Source organism: Dermochelys coriacea, chromosome 9 (assembly GCF_009764565.3).
Source record: "Dermochelys coriacea isolate rDerCor1 chromosome 9, rDerCor1.pri.v4, whole genome shotgun sequence".
Taxonomy (NCBI): domain Eukaryota; kingdom Metazoa; phylum Chordata; order Testudines; family Dermochelyidae; genus Dermochelys; species Dermochelys coriacea.
Genome location: NC_050076.1, coordinates 99,442,241 through 99,462,576, shown reverse-complemented (window position 1 = coordinate 99,462,576; position 20,336 = coordinate 99,442,241). Strand labels below are relative to the sequence as shown.

Genomic DNA, 20,336 nt, shown 5'->3' with positions numbered 1-20,336 from the left:
TCAGGGTGGTTAAGCGCTGGAATAGATTGCCTAAGGAGTTTGTGGAATCTTCCTCCTTGGAGATTTTTAAGAGCACATTAAACAAACACCTGTTAGGAATGGTCTAGATAATATTTAGTCCTGCCATGAGTGCAGGGACTGGACTAGATGACCTCTCAAGGTCCATTCCAGTCCTATGATTCTATGATTTATTAACATTGCTCTGATGCCAGCTTTCATGCAGAACTGGACAGGGAGCTCCATTTGTGGGCTGGTGGTAGGATCTGACCCTGTGTGCTAACAGTACACAGAAGGCCTGATTCTCAACTGTCTTGCACCTTACTAATACCTTTGGAAGGTGGGTGTAAAATGCTGCCACCAGTGTGAGATTTGGTTGTGTTTTTACACTCACATTGCACAGGTATAAATGACTACACAAGTTGCAAAGTGCTTGAGAACTGAGCCCAGATACTGTGCTCATTTTCATTACTGGGGCTGAGGTGCAGCACATACAGTTTGGCAGCTAGAAAAAAGCCTGCTATTCATGAAGAAGCAAGACAGCAGGTTATTTGAGATGCATGAGAACAGTGTGCATAGCACATCTGAGGCTTAATGGGGGGAGGGATAGCTCAGTGGTTTGAGCCCAAGGTTGTGAGCTCAATCCTTGAGGGGGCCATTTAGGGATCTGGGACAAAAATGGGAGATTGGCCCTGCTTTGAGCAGGGGGTTGGACTAGATGACCTCCTGAGGTCCCTTCCAACCCTGATAATCTATGAACCTCTATGAATTCTGCTCCGGCATAGACGCTGATGTTACACAGTCCTTGGTTTGCACATGGAAGTGCAGTGCCATTAATGTTAATGAGAATTCCACGCATACATCTAAGCTAGCACAGGGCTCCAGATATTTGATGTCAGCTACATGGACATATATCATTATGGTTTTTTTTAAATTCAAGTACTTACCTATGAGCTCATTCACAAGGCACCAACTAGGATCCATTTGGTATAGTCAGTAAGTTCCTTCTGGCATATCCTAGTGAATGGAATAGGTAAAGGGAACCAGCTAATGAACTCTGAATTGGTGTCAGATTAGGGGATGGTGCCCTCAATCTGCCTATCTCTTGAAATAATTAATTAGCAGTGTTTATTCTGTTCAGTAGACATAATAATTTCCTAGCTGTGTTAAGTGGATTCTGTAGGCATGCACATCAGGGCCTAAACTAAAGCCCATCAAAGTCAAATGGGAATCCGTCTGAACATTTTCAATCAGGCTCTAGTTGATAAAGCAAATCATGCCTGAAACTGACCAGCCTCATCAGTTCTGAATACCCTGTAGTGTGTCTGAGCTGGAGGAGTCCAGCATTGCAGCACTGTGCTAGCCTTGTAGGAAAGCCTCACACTTTTTGAATTGCCCTGTACAGTCATTCTTCTAAGTGTTTTCAAATACACCTTTCCTATCACAGCATTTTCATGATATAAAACCTAAAATAAAAGGCCATTTAAACCGTGAGCTATAAATGGAAAGTAAAAACTCTGCTGCGTGTGACCCCAGCAGAGCTGTTTTTACCAGTTCTGGTGATAGGTATCCCAGAACCAAGAGTCAATAGAGCTCTCAGGGCCAAATTGTAACCTCACTAACACTTTTTGAATCCAGTGCTGGGGAACAGAAATAAATTAGGTCAGTAGTAGGTCTTAATATCTAAAATATCTGCTGCACCAAAGCAATGAAAAGTATTGCTTACCATAAAAATGAATTCCAATGGGCTGCACTGCAGGGAAGAAAAGATCTCACAACACAGGTGATGAAAATGGGAACTTACCGGCCTTTTTCTTTCTGCTTTCTCAAATATTTATTTTCTCTACACACATCAGAAATACTGATCAGGTAGTTCAGGCACTAGAGAGAACAGAGAAGATTACACTCAATGATGATGAGCTGTCAATTTATTTTATTCAAACCTTGCCAAACAGTAATAACCAATGTCACTTGTAGACTATCTGTGTTGGAGGGGCACTGTATTGTCCCCCCAAGTGCTATGCTTTGTTTATGTACTAGCATTGATTCTGCTAATGCAAAGTCAGGGTGGTTTGCCAGAAGAACAAAAATTGGGTGATCTATTCTCCAATCTTTTTCCACTCATGGAATTTTTACTGTATAATGAGGCTGGTAGGTAGGGGATGCCTTAGTGTTCGAAGCATCTGATTTGAAATGCAAGCAGCCTTTCGTCCTCCTGTCAGACAAAAGGAATAACATGCAGTTTAATACAGGTTAACCTTTACGGTCAAACTGTTTGGCTCTGTATGGATCTTTACATACGAGTAAAGGTTTGGTTCCCCAACCCTGCCACTATTTTTCAGTGTGCTCTACACCCATTGGTAACTGTCCTACCCTCTAGTTCCCCGAATTGGCTGCATTTCCTTTCGTACAGTCCTGCAATCCTTTAGGATGATAAGTTTCATGTAAATCTAAAATATTATGGGTTATACTCTGTTCTCAGTTATGCTGGTGTGCTTTTACTGTGAATATCATTATATGGTCACAGATATCTCCAAGGGTACTATTCTGATACCTTTGGTTATCACACATACATTGTAGGATGAGATGTACTGTGTTTGGAACACTAATTAAATGTGATTTCAAATCTCTGAATAACCTTTTATAATGCTCTGGTTTTAGGATGCAGAACTCAGCAAGGATGGTGCAAAATTTGAAATGCTAAAAGGTACATTTCTTGATATTCTGGGAAAACTTTTACTAAATGAAATAAAGTGGAAAGTAGGTCTGTCAAGAGACAACATTCTTTGCATTGTTGAAAACACTATCGATAACATAAGAAATCTGGGGATGGCCTGCACTGTGCTTGGAGCCTGATTTTGCTCTCAGTGAAGTCAATGGCAACACTCCCATGCAGCAGGTTTTCTTCCTTATAATGTTTCAGAAAGTCTAGAGTCAGTATCTTAATACCTATGACAATCCTTGAGCTTTACGGTGTCATTTTGGAACAAGATTGAGACGCCCTTTGCTCAGCATCTGGGTCTTTCAGTGCTATTATATCATGATAGCATGAGGCAGAAGAACATATCTAGGAATGTGAGAAGGATAAGATATCAGAAGAATAGAAAGTGCTTGCTAGGAAAGCTACCAAAAAGTGCTAAATTGCTAAATCTGCTATACCAGTAACAAAGCACTGTTCTGCCAGCACCCCAATGCTGCTAATCCTTTAGTTTACATAGGCAGAAAATATTTTACCAACTATTTACTATGTATTGTATGCCCATCATCTCTGTGAGGCCAGTGTTTGTACCAGACAAATTAATGAGTTCCTGCTGCTAATTAGAGCCAGCAAGTTAAAGCCCTTTTGAAGTCAATGGGGCTCTATACCTGCAATCAAAGGGAGGATTGAAACACAACGTATTCAGAAGGCGTGTCAAGGTGGCATGCATGTAAATAATTATTGGCGGTATGCATTTTATAGTCTTGCCTGATGCATTCCTGTTGGTGCATCTGTCATATCTTCACTGGGCTCCTGTAAGGGAATGTCTTCACTGCAGAGTTAGCCCCAGGTGATTAGCACCTGAGTCTGAGCATACAAGTTAGGCTAGCTCAGGTGTGAGCAGCCACATGACAAAGCTATGCCTGTATTACTGCATCCTCACTGATGCTACACTCATCCATGTGTGTCACCAGGACTTCTGGAGGCACATCCCATAATGCTTGGCACTGCAGTAAATTGAGCCACTCTATAATTCTTTCCCAGTAAATTGTGGGAGGATTTGTCTGTCCTTCTAGGCACTTGGGGAATTAGGGCAAGGCAATGGAGGACTATCAGCATTCAGTGATTTAGCCTGTGTCCTCTGTGCAAAGTGGACACATTACCAGCCCTAGTGAAAGTAGAACCCAGGCTCTAATTATCACCTCCAGCCAGCCCAGCTAACCTGGGATGAAAGCACCATCAAACTTGGGTGAAAGGGTTTTTGTGTGCATCAGAGCCTGGGCTAACTCTGCAGTGAAGACATTCCCTGCTCACCCCAAGCAGAGAGTGTTAGGGTAAGGCTTATTGAAGTGGTTAGTCGCTGCAGTTCACAGCATCCCACCGTCTGGGTGAGGTTGGTTTCTGTGAGTGCATAACGCCTTTACACTGTGTGCCCCACCAGCCACCTATTGGTAATTCAGCATGCTAGCCAGCCCTCCAGGGTCTGGGAGTTGGTTATTTAATGCACTATCTGTCACCTCATTTGAACCTGAGATGTCTCTGCTGTCAGTGCCTGGAACACACCCTTTCAAGATCAGCAGCAGGGCACTCTGAGCTGAAAGTCCCCACTTTTTTGTGCCCATCAGAGCTCGAATTTGCATTTGTACACGTGGGAATTTGTACACGTTTTGTTCAGTCAGACTTTTGACTGAATATTACTGTAGGCCCTGGTCCTACTGGTCTCAGCATGGGCACGGGGGGCTGCTTCCATAGGGCTCATTGCAAGATTGGGGCCATTAACTCTGTTAGACAGGGAAGTTTTCTGTGAGGGGTGAGGCTTTTTAAAATCAGTCCTGATGATTCTGGCTCTTGTGTACTTTAATATTATTACACAGTGTGGAGGTGCATCCAGGGCAGTCGCTGTACTGCCTAAGATAATGAATAAGGATAAATACATGAATAAATCACTGGCCTTGTTTGATTGCAGATGACAGGCAGCAACCAATTTCAGCTCACCTAATGGGGTTCAAGAACAGCACCAAGAAAGTATCAGGTAAGGAACTCAGCTTTGCCAGATCCTATTCACAAATTGGAGGGGTGGAGAAGGAGAGGAAAGTGGGATTTATAAGTGGTGAAATAATCATAATAATTATTATAATAATTGGGAGCGTATATCTAGTGGAGTCCCCCAGGAGTCAGTCCTGGGTCTGGTACTATTCAATATTTTCATTAATGACTTGAATAATGGAGTGGAAGGTATGCATATAAAATTTTCAATGACAGAGTTGCAAGCACTTTGGAGGACAGGATTAGAATACAAAATAATCTTGACAAATTAGAGAATTGGTTGAATTCACCAATTGAAATCAACAAGATGAAATTCAATAAAGACAAGTGCAAGTACTTCTCTTAGGAAGGACAAATTAAATGCACAACTACAAAATGGGGAATAACTGGCCAGGCAACTGTAGTACCCAAATCCTGAACAGGATCTGGAAGTTACTGTGGGTCACAACTTGAATATGAGTCAACAATGTGATGCAGTTGTGAAAAAGGCTAATATTCTGGGTGTATTAACAGGAGTGTTGTGTGTAAGACGTGGCAGGTAATTGTCCCATTCTATTCAGCTGAAATACTGTGTTCAATTTTTGGGTGCCATGCTTTTGGAAAGATGTGGATAAACTGCAGAGAGTCCAGAGAAGAGAAACAAAAATGATAAAAGGTTTAGGTAGCTTAACCTAGGAGGAAAGGTTAAAAAGACTGGGCATGTTTAGCCTTGAGAAAAGAAGACTGAGGGGGACCTGAGAACAGTCTTCCAATATGTTAAGGGCTGTTCTAAAGAGAACTGTGATCGATCGTTCTGCCATGTCCACTGACAGTAGGATAATAAGTAATGGACTTAATCTGCCGCAAGGGAGAGTTTGGTCAGATACTAGGAAAAACTTTCTAATGATAAAGCTAGTTAAATTCTGGAATAGGCTTCCAAGGAATGTTGTGGAAACCCTGTCAGGTTGGACAAACACCTGTCAGGGATGGTCTAGGTTTACTTAGTGTGCCTCAGCACAGGGGACTGGAATAGAAGACTTCTTGAGGTCCCTCCCAGCCCTCCATTTCTATCATTCTATGATAATATCTAGCATTTCTGTAATGCTTTTTCTACAGAGCTCAAAGCACTTTATAAAGGAGGGGAGTAGCATATCCACATTTTACAGATGGAGAAACTGAGGCACAGAGAGGTGATGTGACTTGCTCAAAATCACCCAGCAGGCCTGTGGCAGAGCCAGGAATAGCGTTCAGATCTCTTAAGTCCCAGTCCTCTGCTCTAACCACTGGGCACACATTTTCCTATATGGGGTTTTACACTTCAGGGAATCAAACTCAGCGGTAACTATGTAGAGTATTATTCTTGAGTCTGATGATATTTCATGTAGGCTAACTCCTGCTTGCCTTACTCGTGCGCTTCTGCCCACTGAACTCCACTGTGACAATGCACTTGAATAAGGTGGGCTCAGTTTGGTTCTATGTGAAGTGTAATTGAAAGGCTACAGTGAGTTAGAAGACAATAATTCCAGCATAGGAGTTTGGTGACAACATAAACTAAACCTCGCAATGAACATGTTTCCTTTTGCTTCATTACTGGTTGTTTTCTTTTTTTTTTTTAATATCAGGTTTCCTAGAAATAAATAATAGATGGTCTTTAAGAAAAGGAAATAATGTCATTGTTTTCAAATGGACCACCCTCCTGCTGAAATCTGGCTAAAATACATTTGATTTTGTAGGCATGTTATGCACTTTGAAGGACTGGGGAATTGGGTGCCTTTAGCAGAGAGAGTGTTTGTGTGGTCTGTGTGTATGTAGTGTACGTGTGTGCTTTTCAGAATGTTATTTCTGGTGGTCATTTTTACAAGAAAAACTGCTAAATGAAGAATAGCATCATACCAGGGATTGTCAGGCTCAGCTGTGAGTGGAGAGGGTTAGGGCTGGTTTAAGTGAAGAGTAATGTTTATCATATGCAGAATCTGAAATAGCCCATGCTAAACTGTAAGAGCAAAATAAGGCCTAGTCCTGCAAATCCTTAGTCATGAGTAAAAAGAAAAGGAGTACTTGTGGCACCTTAGAGACTAACAAATTTATTAGAGCATAAGCTTTCGTGAGCTACTACTCCTTTTCTTTTTGCGAATACAGACTAACACGGCTGCTACTCTGAAATTAGTCATGAGTGTTGTCCTTACACATGCAAAGTGTCTCACTCTTCTCAAGGCTGTCTCCACATTTCCCCTAAAATTTCCCACCTTTGATATCAACAGGGAGAGCACTCATTAGATAAGGCGCTGATGGTCACTGGCTTTAAAGGGTATCTCTACATTGCAATTAAAAACCCATGATTGGCCTGTGCCAGTGGACTCAGGCTCATGGGGCTCAGGCTATGTGGCTGTTTAATTGCACTGTAGGTGTTTGGGCTCAGGCTGGAGCAAGGCCTAGGATCCTGCAAGGTGGGAGGGTCCCAGAATTTGTGCTGTAGCCTGAGCCCAAACCTCTGTATTGCAATTAAACAGCCCCTTAGCCAGAGCCCCAGGAGCCTAAGAGGGCTGGCACAGGCCAGCCATGGGTGTGTAATTGCAGCGTAGACATACCCTTAGTCACTCTAATGAACGTATAGACACCATGCAGCCATGTTCTGTACCATCTCAATTACATTCATCTAGAACAGTTTCTTGAAACTGTGCTGAATAGGTTGTGGGCCTGTTTACACTTGCAGTTATACCATTTTCATCACTGGTTCGGCTGCACTAATTGTCAGCACTAGGTAAATTTTCTAGAGTAGTCCTGGCCCAGGAGACAGCCTGCAAGAGCAAAGGTGTATGAGTAAGAGTCTGCAAAATCAAACCTATAATCTGGTAAGAATCTCTAAACCTAAACCCGTTTCAATTGACTCCGGAGTAACTACCAGTAAACAGCAATAGCTCTTTCCATCTCTGACGCTACAATTCACACAGACTTTATTCCGCTTTATAGCTCAACACATAACCTTGGGGAAACCTTAGTATCAAATAAAAATCACAAAAATATTCCCTGTAATCCTATTGATATTATAATGCAAACTAACAAACACTCAGAAATGAACTAGTTTGGCTGGAACTCAGTACCTAGACTCAGCCATTGTGGAAAAAGAAAACAAGACAGTAACATGCACATGTATAGACCTCATGCTGGATTATTCCTTCACTAAGAGAACTTCCTATTAAAGGTCAAGATACCGATCCTGCTCCCATTGCAGTGAATGGTATTTCAGTTTCTCCAGGGTTGGGTTCTTTGTGAGGTAATTAGAAACACTGATACCGGATATTATTTTCATATTAATATCCAAGGCTGGAGTTCATTCTCTTCTCTTTACTGGACTACAGTAGGTCACTTAACACATAGCTTGCTCTGGAAAGTCAGAACCTTCAATAGGATTATCTGTGCGCCCTAAATCCAGATTAGCCTGTGGGTGTTTAAATTCTGCTCTGTGCTGTAGTGCCACTCTCAGAACTCCATCAGGTCTAGCAAACTTCCAAAAACCTTAGTTATTTATTTTGTACTTCCTTACCTGATTCTCACTCTTTTTTTCCTAATAGGAAAAAAAAATCAAGACTTTTTTTTTTAATGTAAGGTTGAAAATGAGTTTTTGCTCAGTAGACTTCAATCGGACTTGATTTTGCATTAGAGAAGTCAATGGGAACTTGGTAATTGACTTCAATGGGCACAGGATCAGACCCACAGAGGAAAAAAAGCCCTCTAAAGATATGTCTACACAGCAACTAGACTGTGGCCTGTGTCAGCCGACTTGGGCTCGTGGTGTTTGGGCTGTTTCATTGTTGCGTAGACTTCTGGGCTTGTGCTGGAGCCCGAACCCTAGGATCCTCCTACCTCACAGGGTCCCAGAGCCCGGGCTCCAGCCCGAGCCCAGAAATCTTCTCAGCAATGAAACAGCCCTGCAGCCCAAGCCCTGCAAGCCTCTTGGCTGGCATGGGCCAGCCACAAGTATCTAGCTGCTGGGCCGACATATCCAAAGGGTTCAAGCTGGAGCTTGGGCTTGGCAGCCTAGGGAGAAACATTGGCTTCAGAGCTTAAGCCACAACATCTACGCAGCTGTTTTGAGCGCTGTAGTGCGAGACCAAGTCTGTAGCCTGGGGCCCTGAGACTCGCTGCTGCAGGCTGTGTAGGTGGACTCTAATTGCCTGGCATATTTCATGTTCTACATTAGAGAGGGTTTTTAGTTATTTTAGTTTCGTTATTTGACAATGCTCAAGGTGGATGTACACGTCAGCCAAGAAAAGGCCCCTCCTGTGCTCTTTGACCCAGCTCTCTTTGACTCTAATGGGCATTTTACCTGAGTAAGGATGTACTCCGAAAATGTCCTTGACACTTCCACTCACCCCCACCAGCTGTGGCAGCCAGTGCACAAACAAGAGCCCATCCTGGCATGCAGCAGACAGTGCTGCAGATGCTGTTGGGGGAGATTTGTGTTTTGCCACAAGAGCGTTTATGGTATGTAAGTTGCTAGGCTCGGAGGCACCTGCTACAACTGTAGAATGAAACCTGCAGCAAGTTTATTTTTATACTTCCTCACCTGATTCCCACCCCCTTCAATAGCTGGAAGAGGGGGATGGAAGGAGGAACCTAAGGACAGTGTACAGGTCAGAAATGAATGTCAGCACCTGGGTGTTGAACACACCTGATAATACAAAAACCATCATTCATTTCAGAGGGACTCTTCATGGCTATGAGTCAGCTCCTCTCAAAGGCAATGCCTGAGCATCTGAAGGCTGCATTGACTTCAATGGAACTATAACCATTTACACCAGCTGAGAATCTGGCTCTTTGTGTTTATTATTTGTAGCAAAATGTATTATAACCATGACTACTTTTCTGCTGCATAAAGAAGGCCAAATGCTAAGTCACACACCAGGTCAATCAGAGGGGACAGTGTGGGTTAAGAACCAAAAAAACCCAGCTTCCCTCCTGTGTATAAATAAGACAGCAGGGCAAAACTGTGGCCACTCAAGTGCTGGGATCCCATCAGAGTACAGAGGGGAGGGATAGAATATCCACCTAGAGCTCCCAATCCAGCTCTAATAATTCTCATCAGCGCTGGTCAACTTGTACATGATGTCAACTGATACAACTACTTGCCATGAAGAACAAAGACCCCCTTTCTCCCAGAGAAGGAAGAGGGAGCACAGCAAGAGAGAGGCTGTGCTGTGCTGTGGGCAGCACTCACAGCCCTAGAGGAGGAGCATCTGGGCAGGAGCAGGATGGAAACTGGGAAGCTGTGCTGGGGAGCAGTTATCTTGCTACATGGTATAGATACACTTCGAGAGAGACAGTTCTTACCACAATGAGCTTACAGTCTAAAGAGACAAGAGAGACTCGGGGTGGGACTGATTCCATTCACATGAAATGTTTAATGGTATTTTTTTCTCCTAATGTGACTTCTGACTCATTCAACTCAAAAGCGATGTTTTTCCCTCCACAGTTTTACAGTGGCAGAAAACGGGGTATGCCCCTATGAGCAACCTGATATCCTACAAAGGAGGGAAATTGAAGGTGGAAAAAGAAGGGCTCTACTACATCTACTCCCAGGTCAGCTTCTGCACCAAGCAAGCTCCTGGGGCGCCATTTACGGTGTTTATTTATTTGAACCTACCATCAGAATTTGATCGGCTCTTATTAAAGGGACAGGATACACACAGCTCATCCAGTGTTTACTGTGCCCTCCAATCCACTCACCTGGGAGGAGTGTTTGAACTCCGGAAAGGTGATGTGGTGTTTGTTAACGTGACAGATTCGACTCAAGTGAACTATGATCATGGAAACACATACTTTGGTATGTTTAAACTCTATTGAGAAGTGACCTGCCATGAAGAAGAGAGCTGCAGGAGGCCCAATCCCAACTTTGTTGAACTAAGTGACTTCTGGTTTCCAATATTTATGTTCCTCTGCATCTTTAGTTTTCTTGTATCTAGTTCTGTATATTGTGTTATTTATTAAGAGGGGTGGAATGAGCCCTTAGAACAGAAACAGAACAAAGTTTGGAGCTGTTACTGTGTGCACTTTGTTCTCACCTTTTCTCGTTGCAGAATGTCTGTACACATCTGTATCATATGTATTTAAGCCTTCCATGCCCTGTGTGCTATCACTTATCTAACAGGGTGGATATGCTTATTTAGTAGAACATAATATGAGTGTTTCTTTCCAAACACCATTACGTATCTCTCAGGGGACTCCAGTCAGATAGGTTATATGTACCTCTTTTTCAATCTGCTTATAAAGTAACAGTGGAAAAACTTCAATGGTTTAGAAACATCTTCTCTAGGAAAAAAGCAATCAGCAAATTGCCATCCTTAAGCAGTAACTGCCAATGATACATATTTACTATTTAAATTCTATATTTCACCTGAAGTCTCCTTTCTTTTCATCTCTGTATATGTACAATATACAATCAGCAGAGCCTTGTACCTTTTATAATCATGTAATATTTGCAGAGGCTTGTTCACAGTAGGTGAAATTCACTCCACAGCAGAAGGGCCTGCACAAGGTCCATGAGCCACTCATGCCCTCAGAACATGGCTTCAGTGAGCTGTAAATAGTCCTCAGCCCTAGGGGGAATTTCATGCACAGGCCTAGACTGTCCTGTATAGATTTGTGAATGAAGGGGACACTGCTCATGGAACAACCACACCCATGTGGAAGGGAGCTTCAGCCACCCTCCCCGTACCACTACCCCTTCTCTCCAGGACCCCCGGAACAATCCTCCTCCATGGGCCCTTATTCCACACTATGGGAAGGAATGGGAAGGCAGAAGGCTGGAGCAGGCAGGATCCCCTGTCCAGTCCTATGATATACCTCCAAGCTGTATTATCTATTGTGTAGATCCTCCCCGGGCATCTTGGGGCTACCACAGCCAGGATAGGTCCTGGTAGAGTGGCTCCACTGGAGTCACTGGGGCCCTAGCTGGTGCAGAGGGACTGGACCTCTATGGATAGGCCTCAGAGCCTTTTCCATGTGGGATCAATGGGTAGTATGGGGATGTCCTTGCTGAGATTTTTCTCCCCCAGACATTCCTCCCATGGACTGTTTGAGAGGGTGATCCAGTCCATAATAAATTAAGACAGTTACATAGCACCTTGAACCCAAAGATCCCAAATACCAAGAGACTTTTCAGGGTCCTGATCCTGGAACTCTTACTCACTCAAGTGGTGCTCACTCCTGGGAGTAGCTCTGTTGAAGTAAATAAGATTGCTTGTGTAAGGGTTGCAGGATTGGGAAATAGAATTTTTGCCTGACTAAAGATTGCAAGATTGGCCCATATAGCATACCATGGTCACTTGCCCCATCTTCAATATGCAGCCACCTCTGGGATGGAAAGCAGTAATCTTTACACACAGAACACACCAACACCAGTGACTGTGGATTTAAGGTCTGATGCTGCACCCACAGATGTCAATGGGAGGCATGCTCAGAAACTGCCTGTCTAATTTTATTATAATTTAATATGTCGTGTTGGTGGCATAACTTTATTAGAGAATGGAGTCAGTGAAAGTTTTTGTTTGATGTATTGTGTAAACATTATTTATTTAATTAAAGCTGTATTATATTCATGGACGGGGGGGGAGACAACTTGAAGTTGCATTGAAAAATAGAAAGTGTGCAAGGAATAAACATGACTGTTGTTATGTTTGTGCAGTAATGTTGGATCCCCAGTATTGAATGTTGAGTTTTGAAGTGAAGTGCTGTGTTGTTTATACATCACAGCGCTGAGCTAATTTGCAGTCTTGCTACAACAGTTGGTGTAGAATTCTGCATACTGTAGTGTTACAAATAACATACCCTTTATAAATTAACAAATAAAATTTCATTTTATACAGTTTTTAATGTGGTTGCATTTTTAAAAAAATATAATGCCAGAGTTTGCCAGTCTGATTTGGGGTCTAGTGTGGAGTTCTATACTGTTGCCCATCACTGTATCATCTGAGCACGGATACTATATATGCTTTCCTAACTGAAGTCATGACACTCAACATTATATATACTCTTGCAATTTGACAGGGATTTTGACTTTTTCTCTGTTGCCATACATAATATTCCAGTGCTTGTTTTATCCATGTATTTCCTGTGTATCTGAATGAGTTTCCCCCTACCTCTTTTTTTTTTTTTTTTTTTTTTTTTTGCATAACTTCCTCCTCCTGCAAAAGTTACTCTTCATCAGATGGAAGTGGAAAAGTGAAATTATCTCAGTCAGTCAGAGTGTAGTTACGTGCAATTCTCTTCACACTGACTGATTTAGGGAATCTTATTTGCATACTGACTCTGTGCAATAACTACGTAGTATGCAAATATATGTACCCTAGTTGATTGCCAGCCATTATCAGCCAGTTAAAGAACACGGATAGGTAGAACCATTGGATAGTTATTTCTCACAGATTGTTCTGTAAATGCAACTCTTTGCATTTCTATTCCTGCAATGCAGCAGTGGTGAATCCTGTGATGCGGGGAAGAGGTGGCTGCAGCATGTAATACATACAGGAGTCGTATTTTCAACAACCAATATTAAAATAAGAAACAATATGGGATATTTAGCATAATAGAAACTTATGGAGTTTTTAAAATCATTTCACATTGACACAGAAATCAAACCCCGCTAACGGAGCCAGAGGGAATGGACAGCAGATATCTCAGGGCAGAAGATCAGCTACAGCTGGGAAACAGTGAACTTATCAAGGCTTCTGTCCCTGAAGCAGGGACTTTCACCAGGTCTCTGCAGCAGTCAATGCTGTGACCATGAGATACTGCCATCTCACCTACGAGAGATGAAAGCACTGTGATCAAGGAACTCCCTGGCCTGACCCCAAGACATCTAAAAGAGCCTAAAGACCTGGGATGAAGACATGGTTGACACTTGCACTGCTCATACATGATGGAACTCTCTGCAATAAGGGTAAGGCTCTTCTGTGTGGGGGACAGAGCTTTCCTGGGGGCTGGTCGGAGACTATGGAACAAACTATGGAACAAACTCCCCCAATGTTCTGTGTTCAAGCATAAAAACAGAGAGAGCATCATTCAGGCTTTCATCCTTCCTCCACATACAATGCACTCTCTCCTCAAGCACTTACTGAAAGTAGAGTTCTCTACATTCCTAGCTGTTACCCTATACATAATCATACTCATCATACTGCAATGGCCCCATTAAGCAGCTAGCTCTTGTAACACAGGAATGAAGGACCATTACAAATGCTCACTACCTTTTGCTCCAAATTTAAGATGCATTTCTTTGACAGAGTAATGTGTATTAAAAACCAAACAAACAAAAAACCCTACCAAAACAAAACATTCCACTGCACACACAATTCGCCCCTGGGGAGAGGATGAGAGAACACATAACACGTGACAGATGTTAGTCACTGTGCTTATGCACTACTGAAGGTGCTCAGATACCATGGAGATAAGTGTGGTAGAAGAGGCTATATAGAGTAGAATGCAACAGACACAAGAATTGCACCAGTAGAATTCATCCTCCTTCAGTGGTGGCACACATGCATCCAAACTCATGTCTGTCTACCACCAAAATATCCTTCAGGTTTTTCAGTGTAGTTATTCCCCTATTCAGAGTGGCACAAATCCCTAAGGGTGGAGCTATATCGGCACAGCGGCAATGTGGACACACAGACATCAGTACTGTATTGCCAACCTCCACAGATAAAAAAAATCAGAAGCTCTTACCCCCACATCTTCCTATCCCCTGCCTAACAAATAATTCTGCCATCCAGCTCCCACCCCAGATGTTCAGCCCCCACCCCTCATACCTTCAGTTCAGCCGTCCAGTCCTCCTACCCGTATCCATTCAGCCACCCTCAGTTCCCAGCACCTCAGTTCAGCCCCCTCTATTCAATCCCCACTCAGTTCAGCTCCCCGTGCCCCTCCGGTCAGCGCCCTGTGCCTCTCTCAGTTCAGTCCTCCAGCTCCCCTCAGTTCAGCACCCCCTCAATTCAGCCACCTTAGCCCCCCACAGTTCAGTGCCCAGCACCTCCATTCAGCCCCCTCAACCCCATCTGTTCAGCTCCCTGCTCAATTCAGAACCCCGGCATCCCTCAGGTCAGCTCCCTCAAACCCCCAGTTCAGCCTCCCACTCAGGTCAGCCCCCCCGCAACTCCCCTCAGTTCAGCCCCCCAATGCCCCTCAGCCCTGTCTGTTCAGACCCCCCCTCAGTTCAGCCCCGTTAATCTGCTTCAGTTCAGCCACCTTAGCCGTCCTGCAGTTCAGCCCCCACCCCTTAGTTCTGTCCCCATCCCCAAGTTCAGCCCCCCAGCCTCACCTCTGCTCCTCCTGGGTTCTTCACACCCCCCTCCCAGGCCTAGGGGCTGCAGTGGGGTCCCCTCCTCCTTCCAGGCTAGGCGGGGGGGAGAGGGGGCTCCACGGGCTGTCACCCGGTGCCCCTTCCCAGGCAATGCTGCAGGGGCGGGGGGGAGGGGGCAGAGGAACCATCCTGTCCCCATTGCCCACAGGATGGGGTTGGGGCCACCCTAAGTGGCTGGGCTCCTTGCACCCCGCCCCCTCCTGAGAGAGGCTGAGGTTGCTGAGGAGAGAGAGAGAGCGCGCACCAGCAAGCTCAGCCTGCAGCAGCTCTGATTGGTTATTCTGCCCCAAGAGGCGGGCAAGCAGGCTGGGCATCCAATCAGAGGGCTCAAATCCCCCGAAAGGCCAGAGCGCCTCCCTTCATGGGCAGAATAGCTCAAGGCCCTGTGGCTGAGAAGGTGGCGGTGGCGGGCAGGTGCACACTGCCCCCCGGCCGGCAGCCCTCCCGCTGCAATCCCACACGGCGCCACTCCTGCCAGCCGTGAAGCTCCCCCCAGGAACCCCGCCAGGGAGAGTGGGATGAGGGTGGGTTTGGGAAGGAGCTGGAGGACTCTGGGATACCTACCCACAATGCACCATGACTGTAGCGACAGAGCTGTAGTATGAGGAGTGGAAATGGAGAGGGAGGGTCTGGCTTCAGGAAGGATTTGGTGCAAAGTGACACCAAATCGCTCCTTATTTTGGGCTTTTTTGTAGTAGGTGATTTCAACACAAAGTTGTAGTTTAAGAACGGTTCTAGCAGTGGTTTCAGTGATCGACGGGCATCAAGGTATATGCACGTCATTTGAATTTTAGAATCCTCCTATCCCCACTCCCATTCATTTAAGAAAAGACACCCAAGTTTGTGAACTTTCTGGCCTGTCCACTTGACACGGCCTATGTTCCAGTTTTTTGTCCCAAACCAGGATATGCTTCAACGGTTCAACACAGGCACATACCACATTGAGGCAACAGAGACCATCAAGGATGGAGAGAGCAAGGATGACCTTTTTAAATAACGTAAGTACACACAAATGCATTATTTTAATATTTTTAATGTGTAACAATGTTGTATGCAGCAAACCTAGAACTACTAAAAATATGGAATTTGTATCCATCCCCCCACATCCCCACTCCCCTTCCTCTGAAATGGGGTGGACTTGTTTTGAAGGGAAGTGCCACGTTTTTTTCCTTCATGAGACTTGGCAACATGAACATGATTGTCCCTTCAGAGGAAAAAGGAAGAGTAAGCACCACACCATGCAGGAAACCATGTGAATATTAAGAAACTGTGCCCTCAAACCTACTGCAACCATAACCTTGCAGAAGTACCAGCACGAGAGGTGGACCTTGGGGTGGAGGGAGGGAGAGGCTGGAACCGAGCAGAACATGCGCTACTTGCAGGAGCGGATGGATACCTAGTACAGCTGCAGTGTTTTCCTGAGGATGGATATTGCATCATGTGCATACAAGCTGCCACAGTTCCCTAGGATACAAAGAACCAGTAGAAAGAGCAAGGCACTGAAGAAGAGTCCATAGTCCAAGGCAGGAGACTGGCACCACGAAGAATCCTAGAGGCAGAGTGTAGGGAAAGGGGTAGAAAGATCCAGTGCAAAGAGAGCAGAGACCCAGTTGGAGTCCCCCACCTGAAATGCACAAAGCTGCCATGGTCTGAGCAAAGTGGCCCTGGAGCCAAGTTCATATGGCTGTCTCAGACATGGACAGAACCGCAGAGAGTCTGAGGAGCAAAGAATCTCTTGCAATCCATGTAGCCCATCTTCCTGAATCATGGTGGGAGGGCCATGTGACCCTGTGTGCTCCCCCACTTGTTCCTTTGGGAAGACACGGTGCCAGGTACTGGGAGAGGTATGTCTGTCCCAGGGGCCCAGCCAGCCATGGAGGGCAGAGAGCGCCGGGCAGGGAGAGTCGAGTCAGTTGGTCACCCCCTCTCTCCATGTGAGAGAGGTGTACAGGAGCGTGTGTGTGTCACCCCTCCCTGTGTGACCCCTAAAGCCTTAAAGATAAGGAAGTAAATAAAAAGCATCCAACGACGCGGTATTTCTTTTTTACGCAGTGTTAGTCAACTTGATGTTAATTTGAATGTTTGTACTGCATAGTCCTGATTGATTGCTTTTGAACTCGCTGGAATATGAGTAATTTTACCAGGTGTCCCGTGTTTAGCATAGGGAGATATGGTCACTCTATTTAAGAGAGTCATTTCAGATGTCATTAAACCAATTGTGAGATTGGAGAACAAAGCAGTCAATGCCTTGTTGAGAAAAGAGGGGGCAGAGGTGAAGCTTACATCACGGCCAGTGGCCAAAACTCCAGCCTCAAGCTCACAAGGGAGTTGTGACAATCGCGATCCAGACACCGCATGGGGAGAACAGGGGTCTGAACCCTGAAGGATAAGCAATGGAATCAACTGATTGCATACAATATTATTGTCCTATAAAAGTGCAACCAGTAAGGTCTTTTACTGGTGATTAATATCAGCGTGACCTGTATGTTTCAGCACTATATGCGGAATTCTGGCTACTTACTGATATTATGTTTTAAAGTTGTGACCAAGCAAAGGGAGAAAGCTGCCTGCCTTCCTGCCTGCCTGGGAGAAAGCCTATCTCCCTGTCTGCGCTGTAAATTAAGCATTGTGGAACCAAAACACTGGAAGCCCCATTTACACAGGAGTTAAGAAGAAGAGAAGAACCGCGGGGGTGGGGTGGGAGTCAGGACCATGCAGTACAAACATTCAAACATCCTGTCTCTGGGTACAAAAATGAGTTTTGGGAAACATAAGGAGAAGAAAAAAAAGCCATTTTGGCATCCATCACTGAGGGAACAAAGAGGTAGGCCCTCTTTGCTTCTCCGAACGGTGGGTTCTCCCCGCTACGTGGGTTGGCGATGCTGAAGAGAAACTGTAGACAAAGCGTCGAGCCTGCTAGGAGTCCCCTAGAAGCATGTTATACTTTTGTTTTATTTGTAATCGTTTTTTGTTTCTATTATCTCTGCTTGGTATCACTTAACTCTCTGTTCTTTATTAATAAACTAGTTTTATTATGAACTCATCTCAGTGCGGTTATATGAAAGGGATGTGTGCATCCTCTGGTGAGCCAGCGGGCTGGTGTGCGTTCTGTCTGTTTGGAGACAGCAGGCTTAGTAATTTCTGTGTGTCCAGCAAGAGGGCCTGGATACTGGAGAGGAACGCTCTTCCAGCGGGGTTCAGGAATTAGGGGCACCAACAGTTACCTGCAAGGCAAGGCAAGGACTAGCAGAGTCCTGAGGAGTTTGTTAGGCTAGCTAACAGTCTGGAGTGACATGGAGCTGATGCAGTTTAGCAGCAGCAAATCTCTCTCTTGCTGTGGCAGAAGGGTAACAAGGTGACTTACTGTTCTGGATGCCCCCTGAAAGCATCACCAGTAGGGTGTCTGGAGGCTGATTGTCACACTATGCAAGAACTTGTTCCCTTCCAAAACTACCCTCACACCCGCTCTCTCCACTGACTTGAGGCCTGAATTTACACCAGTAAACCACTTATGGGGAGCACTAGTTCCTCTAGGATGGTTGAATTAATTAATAAATATCACAATGTATATTACAAATGTAGTAGAAACATGGGCATGTACTAGAGGTTTTGTCCAAGTGGGAGACTAACAGAAATCCACTTGCAACTCCCGATCATCAGAGAAGCAATAAACTCCACCTGGGCAGAAAGTAACATACTGTACGTATAACAGGCAAGTGACTGATGCAGTAGAAAGAACAGATACTTCTCTGTAAAATACCCTAATTAGAAAACCTTTACAAGAATGAATATGGGGCACAGGCAAGGTTTTGAGACCCAAGGCTTCACTATTCTCTTCACGTGTCCTAGCTAGAAGGGCTTTTCTCATTTTTCAGAGGGTGACGGGTTAGTGGTAAATATTGCAAGGGCTTGTGCAGGTAAATTACAGTAGATCTGTGCTAGGGTTGAGTAATTTGGGATTTAAGAAACCTGGGTACAAGTCTCTGCTCTGCCACCGCCTTTGTGTGTGACCTTGGACAAGTCACTTAGCCTCTGTTCCTCTTCTGTACAATGGGGATAATAACTGCTCTGCCTCACGGAGGGTTGTGAAGATAAACAAATTAAAAGATAATGAGACCCTCAGATACTACAGTAGTGGGGCCATGTAAGTAACTTACCTAGATAGATGTCCATGCAGGACATCATTACACTGCCTGAAGCCAGTGAGAAGGACCAGGGCTGAGTACCGTAAGCTGGCATGTGAAGGAGCATATCCTCATCCAAATGGAGCAGAGACGCAGCTCCTCTGCTTGCCGGGATTTCCCCCAGCATGGAGGAGTGCCCAGTGAACATGCACCTGCTCAGCCAGTTCTTTCCACCCCCATCCCTATCGCCCCAGCACAGGGGGCATGACAAGAGGACGGTGGGACCATCGCCAGCTGACATACGTTTGAGCAGGCTGTTCTAACCCATGGCTGGAGTCAGGCAGAGACTCGGGGAGCGGCCAGCTCCCCACCACTTCTCCCAGTGCTGCAGAGGATGTAGCAGAGAATCAGCCGGCAATCCTCACAAAACTCACCTTCTCCATATAAATCTGGTTGACTGTGGACGGTATTTTGAACACCTCCAGATTTCACCGCGGCAGGATTTTCAGTAAAATCCACTGATGCAAGAGCCTGCCAACAGCCTGTATCCTAGATACGTTAGGACCCTGAGCCTGCAAACTCTAGCCTTACATTGGCAACTCGTTCTTGGTATGGCCTTTGGGCCAAATGCCAGATTGTCGGGGGTGGGGGGGAGGGAGAACACTGCCCTGTCACCAAGCATGTGCTTCCATGCCCAGGCCCATTCCAGATTTATTCTTTTTTAACAAAGGTTAACAAACAAAGACAACACAGTCTTAAGCCAATACCTGGTCCCCAGACTGCTAAGTCACCCCTCCCAGGGGTCTTGGCTCTCCAGCTCCTGGTAGCACCTTGTCTCCTCCAGCTCCACTCCCCTCTTGAGGTTATGGAGTTGCCCCTTTGCTCCAGGGACCCACCACAGCAGTCAGCTCCACTCCAGTGTGACCTCTGCTAACTTAGGCTCAGCCTGTCTCAGTCTTGTCCCACCAGCTGCCTACTAGCTGCACTTTATAGGCCCAGGTGTAGCTCAGCCCTCTTCAGTTAGCTGGATTGGGCTACCCTGCTCAGTGCAGCGACACTGGGCTCAGTCTGTCCACAGAAACCAGCTATCCTGTCACACAGACACTGAAAGGCTAACCAAACAGGTGCTGTATTTTGCGGA

At 45.2% G+C, this 20,336-nt stretch overlaps 1 protein-coding gene across 1 annotated transcript in view; it reads left to right on the top strand.

Annotated features, from left to right (window-relative positions):
* The window catches only part of CD40LG (CD40 ligand), a 53,912-nt gene extending 41,325 nt beyond the window's left edge, over positions 1 to 12,587 (top strand). The window contains 3 exon segments of the mRNA XM_043491934.1: positions 2,659 to 2,704; positions 4,662 to 4,727; positions 10,194 to 12,587. Of these exon segments, the coding sequence (XP_043347869.1) occupies positions 2,659 to 2,704; positions 4,662 to 4,727; positions 10,194 to 10,564 (483 nt within the window). The 3' untranslated portion in view covers positions 10,565 to 12,587.
* The last annotated feature ends 7,749 nt before the right edge of the window (positions 12,588 to 20,336 follow it).